Here is a 20,207-nt window from a genome sequence, read left to right as displayed (position 1 = left end):
GATCTTTCACCCATAGAAAACATTTGGTGCATCATAAAGAGGAAGATGCAACAAAGAAGACCTAAGACAGTAGAGCAACTAGAAGCCTGTATTAGACAAGAATGGGACAACATTCCTATTCCTAAACTTGAGCAACTTGTCTCCTCAGTCCCCAGACGTTTGCAGACTGTTATAAAAAGAAGAGGGGATGCCACACAGTGGTAAACATGGCCTTGTCCCAACTTTTTTGAGATGTGTTGATGCCATGAAATTTAAAATCAACTTATTTAAAACTTATTTTACTTATTTTCTCAGTTTAAACTTTTGATATGTCATCTATGTTGTATTCTGAATAAAATATTGAAATTTGAAACTTCCACATCATTGGATTCTGTTTTTATTCACAATTTGTACAGTGTCCCAACTTTTTCTGATTTGGGGTTGTACATTATAATGACTTCAATAGATGACTTCTCGGATGAGATATTTTAAATATTTGATATTTTTGGGGGGGCACATGCCAGGGTGATTCAACTGTCCTGATATCATAATAAAGAAAAAAAAAGCTTTAAAGTCCCCTGTAGTCAATCATTTTTTTCCCTTAAAACTCATCTTCGATCACCAAAATGACATATTTAAACGTTATTTCCTAGAAAAAAAAAATTGTCATGCCTTAAAATAGCTTGAATGTAACTCGACACCCTTGCCTCATTTAGTATACGTGGTTCTATGAATATGCAAATGAGCCCCGCCTCCACTCACAGCAGCTCAGAGATCCACTCGTTGACGGTCACACGTTGATCTGATTGGTTACAAGGTAGTTTGTGACGTCAGAAACACCAGCGATTTCAAACTGTGTTTTTGAGACTGTCTTTGGTTCACTGCAGTTTTAAGGAGAAAATACTCTTATGAATTTGCACATGATTTGTCTTATAACATATTAATAACACCACATAGACACAAACAACATTAAAAGCTTGATTCTCACCATAGGGGGACTTTAAAAGAATGTAATTCTATTGGCACAACCTTTTATAATCATTTGTTAGAAGAAACATTTCAACAAAACCACTGAATGCACTATACCTAACTTTCTTTGTTTTAGTTTTTTGAGATAAGTAAATAGTGGTTACCTAATATAAAGTGAGATCATATTTCAATATAGAATTTTTCATTATTAATTTAAACATTAATAATTGTGTACACTAAGATGCATTCAAGGTGTAAAGAAAATGGTGTTCATTTTAATTTAATGGTTATCCCAAATTACATTTTTAGAGTCATTAAACCACATAAGGGTGAGTATATTATGACAGATTTCATTTTTGGGTGAACGAAAGGGGCGGTCACACTACACATTTCATTCCATTGACCTCTATTCATGCACATGTGAATGCATCAGACCGTAAACGCAAGCTCATGTGAAAAGTTTCCCATTTCGCTGTTCAAGTTCGAGTGTGATGAACTCGGACCTGCGACTTCGCATTCACATTCGTGAAGACGTGTGACAGAAAATCAATACGTCATGGTGTGACCGCTTGGCTGAATTAAAAGAATGCATATTTTTTTCAGTAAAGTTGAGTAGATTGTATATTTTTACATTTTGAATGTACTATTGTTATGTTATGTTGAATTCATGTTATAAAAAAAGAGTGTGACATCACATCACAACCTTTACAGAGTCCATAGAAATTGAGTAGTCAAAGTCTAGCGTGACCGCAGATTAATTCTGATGTGCAAATTATGATCTGAAAATGTTACATGCACACATAAAAAACATGAACGCATAAATACAAGACCCTGCCAGAAGGACCTCTGAAGCTGCAATTTTCCTATGCCTGTCAAGACAATAAGAAAATTCCAACTACAAATCCATCAAAAAGAAGAAGAAAAAACGCAGGCTAAGAAGAAGCAAGGCAAATCAGTGCGTAATCCTTTGGCGTCATGTGCACTACATCCTGAACTTGGCTCTAATGCTATACACTAAAAGGAACCACTTGGCCCACTCCAAGCATACAAATCAATTACTTACACATGCATCTCGGCAATAACCGAAGCCAAACAGATATAAAATAACAGCTTGTTCTATTCCCATTCAGAGTCTGACTCGTATCTCTTCTGGATTAGAATTGCACTGGCAGTTGATGTCCCATGGTGGATGTCATTTTACTGCAGATTTGCCTTAAGTCAGCACTAATTCTTTATCTTTCGGTCTCTTCTCTTCACAGCTCACTCCCTTGCTCTTTGTCTCATTCGGGGGTTGAGCTGAATCAGAAGCTGTCAAGAAAGATATCCACTCGACATTCCCGTCACATAGAAATGAGATTAAGCGTGGCTGTTTCTAACTTCTAGAGTCTGACACCCAACCTGTGCCTGAAGGACCCAACAAGCCGTCTGGTCTAAGGCTAGTTTTGAGTTTGCATCAGTAACTTTTTGACACATACTCTGTAAAAAGTGGTAACTTGCAATTGAGCTACCTGATATAACGGATTAAAACAAAAAGTTGTGTTGGTTTAAATCAATATATTTAGGTGGATAACATCACTGAAGTCTATTTTTGACTTGAATAAAAACAGTTCATTTAGATGTCAACATTTTTTTCCCCCAGTGTGTACATGGTCCTCCATATTTTAGTCAGAGCTATGAGAATCTCTTGTTGAAGAAATAAGGAGCAATTTAAAAAATAAGGAGGTCAGGTTGAGTTCAGTCCTAAATTATTTAACATTTTCATTCACCTCAGGTCAGATTCTCAGGTTTTGTTTATGGCCGTGTTCAGGCTTGAATTACATCTGTATATAGACTAATCTGTTTCACTTTATTTTGATGGTCCCTTTAACACATTCTGTTGACAATACGTTACACCTACATGTCTACTAACTGTCATTAGAGGGTTCAAATAAGTTGACATGTACTTGCAAAGTTACTTATAGTCCGTAGAATGTCTGTTGGGAGACTATCACAATAAAATGTTAGCAGATATTAAGCAGACAGTCTATTGATACTCTAATAAGTGTAAGTTGACATCTAGTTGCATACAGTTACTTATAGTCAAAAGAATGTTCAAAAGGGACCATCAAAATAAAGTGTTACCGACTAATCTAACATTATATTCATAAATGATTCATCTACAGAAATGTATGGATCAATCAACAATTAATGTTGTGTAAAGAGTCCTGAAATGAGTCCTTTTTTTTACTTTATGAAACAGCACACGTCAAGTGGAACCTTAAGTTTAAAGGCTTACTGTCAAAGTGCTGGTCTCATCTCGTTTTTCTCTGAAAGTCTCGAAGGCTGAACTTCAATAATTCTGTGTTGCATCATCTGCCAAGTTACTAAACTTGCTTCCGTGTTTGGAATTGTAGCTTTCTCATGTAACCCAGAACACACTGCAAGTTGCTCTTAGTGAGCCATTATATAGTAAAGCCACTGACATCACTTGGCATGTGCTTGACATGTGCAAGTTCCACTTGACATGGCCAGTGTTGACATGTTTCCTATTGAAAAAGGAGGTTTGGGTGGGACATAACATTTTTTTTTTTTATATATATAAAGTAGCCAATTAGTTTAAGTTACGTCATAGCTACTTTGTTACTTGCTAGTCAGTTAAATGTTTAAATCAGGGCCATAACCAACATATATATGGAGGAGGACAAGAGTACACAAAGACTAAAAGAGAGTTGCATTGTGTTTGATGGTGGTCTCAAACCGTGAACAATGAAGTTTTAAATATCCCAATTTGTATATCAAAGAGTTTGAGAAATGTTAAGAGTTTTAGGAATGTTATGAAGCTTTACACTCATAACACAAATTTCAAAGAATGAGTTTCAGAACCATCTCTTTTGAGGTTATTTATTCTGAGGTCTTAGTGCAACACTTGCCTCTGGCATTCAGTAAACCCTTGACACTTCATCCCTCACACAGCTCTTTATGGCTCAAAGTCTCATTTTGTTCAAAATGTTTTTGCTTTAACAAGTTTTCGTATGAGGTTTGTCAGTTGTAATAACTTTCAGCATGATTACAAGTTGCATCACTATGACCAACCAATCAGAAATAACCTCAAGGCTAAATTCCCCTGAAATTATAGTGGACATATGACGACAAGTGCAGAAATTCAAGAAATAGTTGGAACTTTTTTTTTTTTTTTTTTTTTTTTAATGATATAGGAATCATATAAAAAAAAAAGGAGGAAGTAAATTAAAATGGCATCATGATACCAGAGGGGAATTTTAAAGTTTCCTCTTACAAAATGGTACTGCTATAGGTTGAGTAACACTACCGTATACAAAGATCACTTTACATTATTTGCATGTTAGAAGTTAGAAAGATGAATAAACATTAAAACAGAATGGAACGAGTCAAGATGAGAGAAAAAAAAAAAACTTGTTATTAAGGGGTTTTGTTAAACACAGTTGTTGCCAAGCAACATCACAGCATTTCACATTAAAATAGAAGGTAACACTTTATCATGCAACTGATGTGAATCATAAAAGTCACAAGTGTGTGCATATCAGCAACTATCATCACAGCTTCATATTTTGGTTATTCCTATTAGAATGATGTTTAAGTGTTAAAATGCAAAGCTGTTTTTGCACTGATAGCAAACTTATTGCAAAACCATCGTTCATTTGTTGAATGATGTTTAATGATTAATAATCTTTAAGCATCCAACCATCAATTTCTGAATAAAAAGAGAAAATAATCAAATGAGATTTTGCTAGATTATTACTATACTGTTACATAAATATTATAAATAAATATTATATAATTATTTTTATAATATTTATAGCAAAAGTACTGTGATATATACTGTATATGATACAAATTTACTCAAACCATGTTTTGGTCTAATCCATTTATTTTGAGTTTCTAACATATTTATGTTGTCTATATCTCAAAACGTTTCAGTTGTAGAGGCATAGTCATGAGTTCTCTTGTCCATTCTCTTGTCGCTTGTCGAGTTTTCCAATAATGAGGAAGATATTCTTAAATTTGGCCTTGTTAAAATCTGTCACCATGGTTATTGTAACTAGAAGAATGTTACTATTGTCAAAAAAGTCATCCACGCTCCACTGCAGTTTGGCTAATTATAATTCTAGTTTATAAAATTGAGTCCTTTAAAAAAGCATGCATAATTATCAAAACTTGCCTAAAAGTGCTGCATGCCTAATTGAGTTATATAGGAAGTATAACACATGCACATAATCACCTTATCCTTATATAAGAGCACTGCACTATCAGTGAGGTCATTTAGTGTTGAGTGATACTTGATTGCACTCTGCATTCCAATGAGAAGTGTGCTGATACCTACTTATAATGCAGCAACATTGCACTAGAGGCTCTAAAATCACCTTGCCACATCAAACGCTATGTTCTTCTACACACATGTACACACTCAAGTAGTTGCTTAATGAAGTCTCAGAGAGAGCACAAGATTTCACTCAATATGCCTTTTCCTGTTTGGTTTCAAGCTGCACAAAGATGCCCATGAAGCAATTAATCAAAAACTCATGAGTTTGGGAAAATACAGTATATGCAACATTTACAACTAGAATATGGGTTTAAAGCTACACTGTGTGATTTTTACCCCCATCTAGCGGTGAAATTGTATATGACTACCCAGTGAATATTAGTTTCTGTTCCTCTCAATTCCAAGGGCGTTTTAACTCCTACGGTGGCCGTATTATTCCAAGATTAACATGGCTTCCAGTTATCGACTTCGTCCATGACAATAATAAACAATACGTCTAAAATGAATAAAACTACAGGACAGATGTCAGGAGGTAAACGTCACCCTTGGAATCGGCTATCCCAGCATAATCAGATTAGGCTAACATTACAATGTGTACAAAGTAAAAGCAATTAAAAATAACTAAAATTTACAGTGTCCTTTTTTTATATAGCTTAAAAAATTGCGCCTTTAAAACTATTCATTACCTGTGATCCGTCGCAGCACAGATTTATGTTACAAGGTAAACAATACTTTTTCACCATTGACGCAAGGATGAAGTTATACTAGAGGTCGATCTGGCGTTATGCACAACCATGCTATGGTTAGACAAGCAACTATAAAACTTTGAATTTACACAAATGAATTACAACAGGCTGAATTACCTGTCGAGAAGAAAGCAGGCAACCTCGGCGTCCGTTTTAAAATCTTTTCTCCTCATGAGCTGTTTCCATCTGGGAAAAGTTACTCCAATATTGACTATGGTCTTGCTGATTTGTCTGTCGCGTTGACGTTTTAATTCTCTCTTTCAAATGTGAGTACGCACACACACACACACACACCACACTATCTTTCAAATCTGCCGGCACTCGCAAGCTCGCGAGTAATCTCCCCCTCGCATTCGTCACGGTGTCACTGAGTGAAAAACGCAAAAGGCGAAGCTTGAATTTACAGGCATGTCCCTCTTTGGCTAATGTAGTTTCAAGATGGAGGGGCAACATGGCGACCGGCATTCGAACCCCTCACCCGTATGTACTTCCAATGGCAGATTATAAACTTAAGAGAATACTTTATTACTTGAAAGAAGTAAATATACATTAATGAGCACATATATTTTTGAAAGAACTAAGTGTTTTTTGCTAAGAATCAACTAAAAAGGTTACACAGTGTAGCTTTAAATCAGCCACCGAGTACGAGAACAATGCCAAATCCAGCTTTAATTCTCCCAAAGAACTTTTAAAACCATTTGAAGTCATCAAAGATACCTTGCAAATAATTCTTGAAATAACTAATCATGAATGATATTATCTCCTATTAATTATGATAATGAAATGTTTCAGTCTTTATTCAAGCATCTTCTCTTGCATATGGTCAAGAGTAACAAGGTCTCTAATACAGGGGTTCCCAAACTTTTCCATTCCAGGACCCACCTAGACAAGAATAATCTATCTCAAGACCCACCAAAATATAAAATAATTTTAAAACATGAATGTGGGGTGGGAGGCGTTAGTTCTCTTTGGAGCAGTTTTTTTTTTCCTTGTTATAGTATGAATGACAAGTTTAATTGCAATACAAACTTTTGGCACATTATCAAAAATTGAGAGCCTAACAGCCTAATTAATGGCTGTTGAAATAATGTGAAGAATACTGAGTAGTTTTTGTCTGCTGCCTCAACTGATTTACCAGACATGGCAGAACAAATTTAAAGAAATGAAAAAAGATTAAGTAAGCTTAATCATAACCAAAGGTTTGATATGACAAAAATCAGAATCTAAAAAAATATAATAGACTAATAATTTTATTTGACAGTAGGCCCAGGACCTAGAATTTCAACACTAATATTTATGCTGCGAGTGTTGTTAAACTCATTGCGTTGTTCAGCGCAGAAAACGCTTTTGTGCTCGTGTGTGTACATGTGAAATACTTTTTATATATAGGCTATATTTTTGCGTTGTAGCAAAATGCATGCAAGGGAACGCAAACAACGCACTCTTACGACGACCATATCTCTGAAAGACAACAGTGCTGTGTTGAACAGACGACAGAGAAATCAGTGCGATTTGTTTCATGAAGCGCGCGCTTGCGACATGTTGTGTTAACAATTTCATCAAGCGGTTCTGTGCGCATTATTAACAAGAAGAAACTCGTTTACTCCAATCACTGCTCTGCATTCTGCATGCGATCGCATTACACTGATAATTCAAATGTCACGAAAGGCTGATTCAGGTCTCCGCTGCGTTTCCCAAAAGCATCGGGAGCTAAGCTGATCGTAGAGACCATAAGTGGCAACGGTTTTACGATCTACTTAGGCATACGATGCTTTTGGGAAACGCAGCGCCTTTCGTGACATTTGAATTCTCCTGTGCAATGCAATCTCATAGAGATTTCTATTTAACGTTGGTACATCGTGCAAAATGTTTGTGTGTGTGTCATTCATGAAACGTAAATTTAGCTGCAGCCAATAGCGACTGCGCGACCCACCTCTTCCCAATCTGCGGTCGCGACCCACAGTTTGAAAACCCCTGCTCTAATAGAGAGCTGCCGGGATGACGTATTTTTGTAAGCATCGCATTGGTCCTCTCAACAAAAACCCAATCGGATTTATCCATTGGCTTTTTGAATTGTTAAAGAAAATAAGTTCTGTGACCAACAAAAGATTATGATTCTTACATGTTTTGCTACTCGTGATATCCTTCACAAATTAACACAACTTTTTTTTTTTTAAATACAATCGGCAGAAGTAAAAATCTTAACGTAGGTTATAATCTAACTACACCACGGTCACATGACTTCAACGTTACCATCACTAAGCTTCCAACAACTCCTTCAGTATTTATTTAAAAAGCATTTTCCCTTAAAGTTTGAGTTAGAATAGTTTGCAGAAGATTGTTAGAATAGAGCATGTGTAATCCCCCTGGTTCTACTCGCACTGCTCCGAGCGGGATTCGAACCGGCGTTTTCGACGGGTGCGCTAACAAGGACGCTAAAGGCCGCAGCCTCTATAGTGTCAGTCCCTAGAGCGCCTCTTGAGGCCAGGGGAGTGAGGTTTACTCGCACAGCTCTTACTAGCTGGCCTCTGTTACACATGATTATAAACGCAATAAGGCTGTGAAAGTGGAATAGTGAGTAGATGAGTTTATCTATTCAGTGTGATCCCTGACAAACTCTGTAATCCCATCACTTGTTAGCAACCACCTTTTACAAGACAAGCGAAAGCTTTTAAAAAAATATGTTGTAGAATAAAACTTAATATTGAGTTTGTGTTAACCACAGACCTTATTTTCAGGCAATCAACCAAAACCCATTCAAAAAAAACATTGATTTTGGGACAAAGCAGCCAGATGAGCTATAATGCTAACTGCTATTTCCAGGTTTTGGTCTACAAAACATCATCCCTCAGCACTCTATATAGTGAAGAATAACCCCAGAAGTCTCATTGCCCATGCCTAAGCTATATACATTTTGCCATCAGTGGAGGCCATTTGCAGATGGCCCTCGCGAGTGAACCAGTGCACATTAGCATTAGAGATAGATGGTGGCAGGTTAAAAGGGCAGCTCATTAAGATGCATAGATTTTTATCTACCTGCATGGCTAGCTGAGCCAAACACTGAAGTCCTTAAAGATGGATCCTTTTAAATTGAAAGCAAGTATAACTGAATTTTTACACAGGCCCAATGTACCTCTTGGGAACAGAATGGGAATTTGGTCTGTAAAATTAATGTAATATCAGAAGAAAAATAAAAAAAAATCATCAGCTTACTAGGTGCAGTCATGCAAAATATCTGTTTGTTGTGGCTATTGTGAGTGTTTCTTCAAGTTGAGAGAACATATTCACACTTCAGTTGAGTGTTCACAAGTACTATGTGTGGAATCAAATGAGTAAAAATAGTAGCTGAGGGCCTTAGTGATCATCCTACACCGTTAGCTAGTTGGTTCAAGTAAAAAAAAAAAAATTAAAAAAATGCACTATAGGCGCTCTGGTTTGGTATTCAACTTCCTTTGCCAGTCTTGGAAAGGACCTGAGGCAGTCTAAGGTCCTGGCCAATGATTTAGCAATACACATTTGAAACTTTTGTTGTGGACAAACTTTTTTTGCAATTGAAATTAAGAAAACATTTCACAATACACCTACAGTGATCTTGACACTCAAATACTGCTCCACATACTTTGGACTTTAAGATCAGTTTTTGATCAGTGAAACAGTGAAACAATGCCCTTGGTTGTGAACAGGTGCACCTCCAGTTCATTGATTATAGAAAATACATCAACAATGAACCCCTGTGTCATTTGACACCTTATTGATTTTCCCTTGAGTGTTTGATTGATACAAGCTTGAAAAGTCAAGAGGCAATTGATTCTCACTTACTTCAATGCAGTATCCTATTATTAGAGGATGCCTAGATGCTCCACGCGTGTCGAGAACTTGATCTCAATCTGGCGAGACGGCACAGACGACACACAAACGCCTACAAACGTAAAGCCTTTGACTGCACTGGAATTCAACGCCTTCTGTTAAACCATAAACCAAAAGTGCCTTTCAATGCAACATCAGTTTTCAAGCAACCCTGTGAAAGAACTTCAACCAAATCCAAAAACAACATATCCTTAAAGGTGAGCAAGGCTCCTGTGAGAACACTAACCATGCTTCAAAGCAAAATCTCCATTAAATCTCTATGTGGGGGAGCAGGTGAGCATGAAGACATTGAAATCTATGACTTTCAAGTATGTTATTTAGATGACAATAAATCCAATTTTGGAGAAGGTCTGTTTGAAAAATTAGAAAAATCTCAAAAACAAAGTCTTAAATATATAACCTACGGCTACAGACTTCTATGCATAGTGAATATGCTAATCTCTCCCAATTGCTGTTTTGCTGTAATCTGCATAATTAGTACTGTTAGCTCAATTGATGTTGACATTGAGGGAAATAAAAACACACTGACAAAAATTGCATTCTCCTGATTGTTTTCATCAAGGCACCATTTTCTCTGTAAGTCTTTCATATGCAGAGATAATAGGCTTATGTGTCTCAAACAAATCCTGGAACGCATGTCCTAAGCCATTCATGATGCTCAATGCTCAAAAGTCAAGGCCGCCTCTGAAATACTGGTCAAAATAAGCCTGCCAATACAATAGGCTAAAAGCTGCTATTAACCAAAATGTGGTGATGAGCATTTAAATAATCCTAGCTACTCCCCGCTAGTCCTGTGTAGGGATGGGAATAGAAAATCGTTTCCAATTCTGGAATCGGACACTTAAGGTCAGGAATCGGATACTTGTTTCGATTCCGCTTATCAATTCATGTGTGCGCATTTTAATGTGGTTTTAAATCATTCAAGCGCAAGAAGACACAAAAGAGAATTCAATTCAGGCACTCGATTTTCGTGCACAAAAAGCCCCTCTCATAGTGCACGGATACTAAATTGAGTTCTCTTTCGTGCCTTCTTGCGCTTGAACGGACAATTAGAGATTTGCGGAAGTTCAGAATGAGAGGGTTTTGCAGCTTAGAGAGATTAAATTGCCTTTTTGAACTGAGATAGAAGTTTTAAGATGTCAACAAAGCCTTTTTGCAATTGGAGAATCAAACGTATTCTATTTTATTCTAATTCTCAAGACAGATTAAAGCTTCTGTGAGCAATTTCTGCATCGTTAGCGGCACCAAAAGGTTTCCAAAAAGGTATTGCATTACTAGGGCAAACACCCCAATCTCAGACCATTGGATGACCTAATGTCTCTGTCTCTGGCTGCTCAAAGAAACAGAGCAATGTTGAAAGTGCCACAGAACCACAGTCTTTACACTCTCTAGGGAAATCAATCTGTGAGAATGGCTTACTTAAGTTGTCTCTGCACATTAAACTGAAATTGGAGAAAGTATTCTACCCTCCTGCAAAAATTACAGACATAAACATTGTTGAGAAAGATTAGAGAATCCTTTCCTGGCTGTGTTCTTTCCAGTTTCAGAGATAAACTGTTCCAAGCAGGTGGATTATTGATCTGCTCAACTCAGAGAGAGAAGCACGCTGGTTAAAAGAGGTTTACCGGTAGGGGGCTAAAAACAATCCAGAACACCCAGTATGAGAATTGAGGTGACTATAAAACTGGCATTAAGAGACAACAAGCTGCATAAAGGATTTATTTTTATTTATGTTTTGTGTTGTGTTCCACAGAATAATAAAGGGTTGGTTATTACATAGGTTTGGAATGACATGAAGATGAGTGACTGATGACAAAAAGTTTCGATTTTTGGATGAACTGTTCCTTTAAACGAAGTCTACAACAAACTAACATTATAAAACAGAAAAAGAGGTAACACTTTATTATGATGGCACATTTTAGACAGTCTACTAACTATAAGTAACTTTGCAACTACATGTCAACTAACTCTCATTAGAATATTAGTAGACTGTTGGTAGACTCTAAGTTTAGGGTTCGGGTTTGTAGAATAAGTTAGCGTTGCAAATTTACTTATAGTCAGTAGAATGTCTGTTGAGGAGCATCAAAATAAAGTGTTAGCAGATATTAAGCAGACAGTCTACTAATACTCTGATGAGGGTTAGTTGACATGTAGTTGAAAAGTTACTCATATGTGGACCATCAAAATAAAGTGTTACCAAAAAGATCCTCTATTGTGCATATTGATCTATATTCCTACTACTACTACTATAAATATTACAACATAGGCTTATTGGAGTGCCTCTACCTACATTTTTGCAAAACTCAAAACAATTTACCTATACATACAATGCACTGCAGTTTCCAGCAGAAATGAACACTAGGAAGTAAAACACCAACAACTTTTATTCCTTTTCAACACAATTACAGGGGCAGATCATCGATCAATCAAGACTTTTTCTGCACGTTTCCTTGAACTCAACACACTTTTACTTTAAAACACTAATGTATTTTGATGTTTGCAACACATTATCATCTCCATTTTGAATGGCTTTTCTGGTGTAGTGAATTCACCATTTGCGATGCAGAGCGGAAAGTCCTTTGAAACATGTCACGATAAAAGAGCTCAAAGACTTGTAGAAGCAAGCTAAAATGGCATGGTTGCTTCAGCAATGTGTTTTTGTCTCATGCTTGCTTTTGTTAACACTATCGGGTATGTTTAGGGTTCATTGTAGGTGTATGTTATTTTCAAACTCGAATGAGCATTAGCCATTTAGCGCCATTCACCGGTCATTTCATTTCTGAACTCCCACAATACGTCGTACAACAACTAATGTAATAAAACGTTGCCAGATTTTCTATAAAACTGAACGTAGCAAAAATGTTTTTGTTCCTGTGAGCCTGTGTTGAAGTATTAGTATTTGTTCCATGCTATTCACATACCACAGAAAGCAAGCTGAGGACAAATGAAGAACATGGAATGGTGTGCTTGTGAAGAGGAAATTTTGATTGCAACGAAGAATGCTGAGAGCAGAAAAGGACAGACAATGTCACAAAGCTCCAGGCCTGAGGAGAGAGAGAAATCATAATGACTTTTCTGACCATCAGATGAGAAAGTCTCAGCGGCCTCTGGGAGTCTTGAAGGATTAGATCTGACCACTCCGCAAAAGACAACATGCCTTTGATACTTCTATTACAGATTATGTGATGTTCATCTGCTCAAGACTTTACAGTGAAAGATTCAAATGTTGTACACATATGTTTGGAAAGACACTGAAATGCAATCTATGTTTTTACCTTATCTGAAAAGTAAAGCCTTTAATGTATATGCATAACTTTAGAGTTTGTATTTTTACGAATCCTCTAAGAAGAGGTCGGAGCTGAATTTCTGAGAGGGCATCGCCACAGGTGACCAAGTTCAATACTCAGACTCTCATTTACAAGTAAATGACCTTTTTAATGGCAAATTTATTTATAAATGGAATCTAGATAGAACTAATGAAAGTCATTTGCACTCTTTCTATTGATGAATTGAATTATCTTTAAAGCTCAACAAGTAGGAAACCTAACTGAAACACTGCCGAAACGGTGTTTAAAAATCACACAGAATAAAATAGAATGAGTTCACTGTGTCAAATAAATGATAAATAAATTGATTTCATAATTACTACGATAAAAACAACCTATGAATTCCATATACAGTACAGGCCAAAAGTTTGGAAACATTACTATTTTTAATGTTTTTGAAAGAAGTTTCTTCTGCTCATCAAGCCTGCATTTATTTGATCAAAAATACAGGGAAAAATAATAATATTTTGATATATTATTACAATTTAAAATAATTGGTTTTCAATTTATTATACTTTAAATGATCATTTATTTCTGTGATGCAAAGCTGAATTTTCAGCATCATTACTCCAGTCTTCAGTGTCACATGTGACATCCAGTCTATCACGTGATCCTTTAGAAATGATTCTAGTATTCTGATTTATTATGAGTGTTGGAAACAGTTCTGCTGCCTAATATATTTGATGAATAAAAGGTAAAAAAGAACTGCATTTATTCAAAATAAAAAAATATTTTCTAATAATATAAATCTTCTTTACTATCACGTTTTATCAATTTAACACATCCTTGCTGAATAAAAGTATTGATTTATTTAAAAAAAAAAGAAGAAAAAAAAAAAGACTGACCCCAAATTACTGACCAGTTGTGTATATTGTTGTTACAAAAGATTTCCATTTTTAAAACATTTGCTTCTTTTTTTTATTTTTATTTTTTTCCTTTTTATTCATCAAAGTATCCTAAAAAAGTATCACAGGTTATGAAAAAATATTAAGCAGCAGAACTGTTTCCAACTTTGATAATGAATCATCATATTAGAATGATTTCTAAAGGATCATGTGATAGACTGGAGTAATGATCCTGAACATATCCTTTCAAAAACAAAAACATTAAAAATAGTAATGTTTCCAAACTGTACATCTGTAAAGTTTTAGTGTTTATCTAAACAAAAACAAACAAAAAAGAGTATAGAACCAGATTTCATGATTACTAATGACATCACAGAGTAATATGGCATGATGTGATTTTAAATTCATTTGGGCATTACATAGTATCCTCTTAATGATGGTTTATTCAATATTTAAACCTGAAAAACATCCCAGAAAAAGCAAGTTTATGTGATTTTGGCATGATTATAGTTCTTGTAATTTCATAAATAACTCAAGAGGCACTCAAGTCTCTGCGGCTACCGTGTCTTCGCAGTAATCAAAGTATGATTGGTATAGAAGATTCCAGACTGACTATAATAATTATTTATTCATGCACCACTTCAAATGCACATAAGGTAACTGTGATTATGCGGATAACAGCAGAGCACGTAGGGGAAAAAAAGCCACCATGGTTTTGTCATGGTGACACCACCATCTATCAGCCCATCGTCACCAGATCAGCACGCTCCGCAGACTCGTTCACTCTCCCCGGACTACTGATTCGACGCACCCACACCTCCTCGCCGACCTGCACGATGTATACCACACACAACCTGCACACCATTGCCTGGTCTCGTCCAACCACGTACAGACTCATCTCTTGCTACAACTCCCGTTACCAGCCTGAGACTTACCTGCCTGACTACCCGTCTTCAGTCTTCTGTCGTCTGATCCCGAGCCGTTGTGTGTGTTCAGCCTGTACCATCCTTCAACCACCTGCACCTGTGATCATCTTATTTCTCCCAGCTAAGTCACAGTGCAACTGCTTGAACTTCACATTCACCCTTCCGTCGACCAGTGTTTGTTCCCTGCATCCTATTAATAAACTTTGTGTATACGATCACCTGTCTGTTCTCTTCTGTTGTGTGACAGGTTTCATCGATCTGCTTCTTAAAAGGGACATCTTTGACAGAGAGGGTTGATGATGGATGCCATAGAATATTTATTACGGTTTTGAGCAAAGAATGAATCAGCCTTGAGTAGCATTATTCACTGATGAAGGGTTTCAGAGATCTTTCGAATCACAATATGTGGGCTGCACCAGAAACTTGAATCCTGCCTACAGAAAAATCACCAAAAATGAGGAAGCTTTCAAGGGAGATGAATGAGAGATGTGAAAAGAATGTGTCAGAATCAAAGACCAAAGACTGTGTGAACAGAGTGTGACATAGGCAATGCTATGCTATACCTAGCCTTACCAGAAGTGCTATTTAAACTCATAAAGCAAATAGTATCAAAGCTGTGGGAGTCAGCAAAAAAACATCATAAAGTGAAGCAACCTATCTCTTGAGGTCTATGCACTTCATAGTTTTGAACGTCCCTGAGAACATCCTCTCACGGATTATTTAGGGAAAGAGGTGCCATAAACTGATTTATCAAGAATAATACTTCAAACATCATTGCAAATGTTTAATCAGAAAACCGTTGCTAATGCCAAATTATGAGTGAAAGCCTGCTGTAGTTTCCCCAGTGGTCACTCTACTTCGGTCAACACTGAGATTCTCAACACAAAATTCCAATGAGAAAACAGATCAACAGTTTTGGATTTTACAGGAGGGATGGGGCAAGCCATTAAATGGGTTTTGCATCTGTCAGCTTATGCGATTTTGCCCCTTGTGCGTGCAGTGATGCTGTGTAGTCTTTAATGGTGTTGCAGTGCCACCCTTGTGAACAGCCAATGAATTACCAAGACTGATAGCATTGCAACAATACAAAGGGGGAAGTGACAAATCTCAGCATAACCAAATCACAGTGGAAAACTTATTTGCTGTACACAAACTTTTCTCACTGTTGTATCGTATGCAGGGGATAATGTACAGCCGGTCATTATCGCAAAAATAAACCCCAACAGGGTGATCAAGATGAGTTTTATGTACTATGATGACATCATCAGGCTTATTACACAGCTAATCAGCATATTTATAAATACATGGATGTGAAATATTGAATTGAGCTGAAGTTACAGCATTGCATGGGGAATGGTCATTATTAAGACCTATCTGACTGCAGATTAACAGTAAAAATGAATAGAACTGCTTACTATAACAAGAACTGAGCACAAGTAAGAAATGAACTGTGCATTTTTTTTTAATTATTTTTTTTTTTATAACATTTATAAATTGTTGAGGGGCCCCCTGGACCTGTGGGCCCCAAAACAGTTTCCACCTTTAACCTTAGCGACAGCTCTGCATGTAATTACACTGCAAATTAAACTCGGTAACACTTTATTTTACACTGTCCTTGTAACACATGCTATAACTATAAATTATCTATAATTACATGCAACTAACTCTAAATCAAACCCCAATCCTAACCTACGTAGCATGAAGTTAATTACTATTACTCAGTAAAATGTTTAATTGCAATGAAACATGGACACCTTAACATAAAGTATAACCTTAAACTCTATAAACACGGCAATCATCGCAAAGTTGAATTCTTACCACTTGAAGCGATGTGAATGAAGAGGCGGGCGTCCGAAGCTCTGATGGCAGCGGAGTACTTGTCCTCTTTCCCCGGGACCTGCACTTTCCGCTCGGGCATGAGTCGGACCCTGAGCCGGCCTCCCTCCGCCCCCAGCCACCACTCCAAAATCCGCGTTAGGTCCATTTCCAGGAACACAACCGGCGCGTCCTCGTACACATGCAGTCCTCCACATCCCGTTTTAACCATCTCTTCTCCCACCTCCACCACAACTTGATTGGACTTTCGACTGGCGCTGGTCAAACCTAAATTCAAAACTTTCGGCACGGGACGCTTCTGTCGATACGGGAGCTGTCCAGTGCTGGATCCGTTGAGGTTCATCCCGGCCAACTTTACATCAATCAAACTGGCGATGGTTTTTTGCAACGGAACGCAGCGCAGGAGCAAGTTCGCGCGCACCGTGTAACATCCATTAAACGACAGACAGTCTCCGTTAAGCGGGCGCTTTATAAACAGAGCCAAGTAGTAACGTAACAGCGACGGGACGGCGAAATCCACCGAGAGCGTCTTCCTCTTGTTCCGAGAGGTGGAGGTCTGGTTGGAGTCCTTTCTGTCGGTGGCGTTGATGAACGCGGACGTGGGAAAAGTAGTAAGTGCGTCCGCGGTTCTCTGAGAAGCGCACTGCAGCTCGGAAAGAAATGCCGCAGACCAAAGAAAAAAGTAGAGTATCCGTGCGATCATGATTTTAAGCTAAAAAGATCCAATTTTCTTTTGGGTTCTGCTTCACTCCGGCACCCGCACGCTCTCCAAATGGGGTGCTGAAACGGGAAACGAATGGAGAGCTATTCGAGTCTACATGTCTTCTCCTTGTGCATTAAGATGTGCTTGTTTTTATCGAAGCTCTTGAGGTTGCTGTTTAATTCCCGCATATTAAAGAAGAATAATCCACAAAATAATTAATTGGTAGGGTCATTAAATCGCACAAAAAAGATTCGCCTCTTGTGGAGCTTCTTGGTATGCCTAACAAGTTCTCCAGGGCTGCTCAAAGGCTCCTTGTATCTGCATGCAATACCTCAGAGTCGTTCTGTCAGCAATCCTTTTTTTTTTTTTTTTTTTTTTTTTTCTTTCAGCAGTCGTATTATAACAGATCCTTACACATTGAACATGTCCACTTTTCGATAATACAACATATTTACACGACAAACTGCGCGCGTTGAAATCAAACACAATCCATGGAATACCGTGTTTCTGCCGATCATAAACACACGTTTATTTTTATCATACTGTGACTAAGAATACTTTCCGCTTTTTGGACGTGGTCGATCTAAATCGAGCGGGTCTTACCTGCGCAGCCAGTCAAAACGAGGGAGCCTTTTCAGCGCGAGCTGCTCATTTGAGGCTGCAAATGCCGCGCGCGCGCGAGCCCACTGTGCGCGTGCCACCCCGGCGCTCCGAATTTTTTATTTATTTTATTTTATTTGGGGGGTGGGAGGGGGGGGGGGTTGTGAAACTCACTTCTGCATCTCTTTATGACGTCACCAGCAGCAGGTCGTTAGACGCGAATATGAGCCCCTTAAAACTACCGTGATTGGTGTCGACACTCGTCACGGCACTCGAAACTCATTGAAATGACCGAGATGGCACCTCCTTATGGCGGCATTACGCCGTAATTAGTTTTTAATGAATATCTGTGTATGACGAGTGTCGCCTCCCAATAATTTAGCTACCCAGATAATCATTCACGGCCTCTGTAATTATGTCATTCCACGTCACGGAGCGATTGGATCGAGCGCTTAGATGCGCCAAAACGGAGACGCACTTTTTTTATATAGCTTTCAAAAAAAAAAAAAAGATACACCTGTTATAATCAATTAAAGCCTAGTATTACTGTAGCTATATTAAACACACCATTGGATCAAACAGGCATAATTGGTTTCTTTCATTTTAACGGATCTCCGACTGACAGTTTGTCAAAATCCTGAAAAACTTTAGTTAACTTATGTGAGAATTGGACAACAACAAAATATTAGACATTGCAGACAATGTTTGTCAGACACAAGAATTGTGACAGATAGATAGATAGATAGATAGATAGATAGATAGATTTCAACAGTTTCAACAGAAGCATTTTCACAATAGTGGATTCAGACTTTCAGATTTCAGATTAAATATTGAAATAGAATCTAAAACACATGAATGAAAGGACATTTATAACTATGTACATAAACCACTAATTAATTAAGCATTATAAAATGTAATTCTGTCTGTCCACGTTATTAAAAAAGTCATTATAACGTGTCTCGCGATTCTGCTTTCCTCCGCTAGATGGGAGTATGTCGCGCTTATTGGTCTGATCTGTGTCATCGTGACGAGCTCATTAATGCTCTCATTGCACTGGGATTTAAACATCCTGCCAGACGGGTGTTATCATTCCCGGAAATAGAGTGACTAATTGCCCGCTATATTCTAATTGTTATGCTATGAAAGAGACAATCCGTTTAATGGTAAGGTTGTTTAATTATGACTAGGTTACTGTCGAGCATTGCATTGCTAAAATCAGATCTGACGTGTTGGGACTTGCGTCGTGCAACTTTATGTAACCAGTGCATCCCAATTATGCGATAAAGATAGTGTCATGTCAGATTCAAAAGAATTTACAGTCTTGGCTTCAATTCAATTGGAAATATTTAACTTTGAGGATCATTAAAACCTTTTCAATATCAATTATAATAATGCATTAAAGCCAATTAAAGAATGACATTTCATGAAACAAACCGGAATTCATAAAAACAGGCCGGAATGATTTGTTCACAAATCAGATTCTGATCTAGGGTTAGGGTTGACTCACTGACTCAGTTTGGTCGCAAGGGTTATTAGTGAATTTCAGTCTGTTTTCCACACAAAGTTGAGTTTGTATGACTTTAGAAGAGTGTGTGAGTTAAACTACTTTTTGACACTTTTATGGTGATTCTGAATCCCCTTTGAAGCTCGAAAGATATATTCTTCAAAATGACTCCTGTGTTCCACAGAAGAATGAAGGTTTTGCCGTTTTAGAAGATAAGGGTCAGAGTGTACATTTTATTATATCGTAACACTTTATTTTGACTATATAAGTCATTTTGCAACTACATGTAACTTTGCATGTAACTTTGCAACTACTACTACACTAATGACTGGTAGTTGACATGTAGTTGCAAGTAAGTTACTTAGTAGAATGTCTAAAGAAATAAAGTCATAAATAATGCCATTGAAATAAAATGTAACCCTTAAATCAGTTTTGTGCTTGCTTGAAAATAATGACCAATTATGAAAACACTGTATATATTTAAAGTCCCCCTGTAGTCAAGAATTGTATCCCTTAAATGACATATTTAAACATTTTTTTCCTGTGAAAAAAAGTGATTCATGCCTTAAAATAACTTGAATGTAAATATACACCTTTAAATATATCAATGTAAATATATCAACAGAA

General features: G+C 37.2%; 1 protein-coding gene across 2 annotated transcripts in view; it reads right to left on the bottom strand.

Annotated features, from left to right (window-relative positions):
- alk (ALK receptor tyrosine kinase) overlaps positions 1-18,177 on the bottom strand; it is a 399,864-nt gene extending 381,687 nt beyond the window's left edge. For both annotated transcript variants that reach the window (XM_079853870.1, XM_079853871.1), the window contains exon 1: positions 16,756-18,177. In XM_079853870.1, the coding sequence (XP_079709996.1) occupies positions 16,756-17,476 (721 nt within the window). In that variant the 5' untranslated portion in view covers positions 17,477-18,177. The remainder of the gene's footprint in view (positions 1-16,755) is intronic.
- Positions 18,178-20,207: the final 2,030 nt, after the last annotated feature.

This window comes from Squalius cephalus (genome assembly GCF_949319135.1).
Source record: "Squalius cephalus genome assembly, chromosome: 20".
In the NCBI taxonomy this organism is placed as follows: domain Eukaryota; kingdom Metazoa; phylum Chordata; class Actinopteri; order Cypriniformes; family Leuciscidae; genus Squalius; species Squalius cephalus.
Note: the sequence above shows the minus strand (reverse complement) of the source record. Positions and strands in the feature narration are given on the sequence as shown.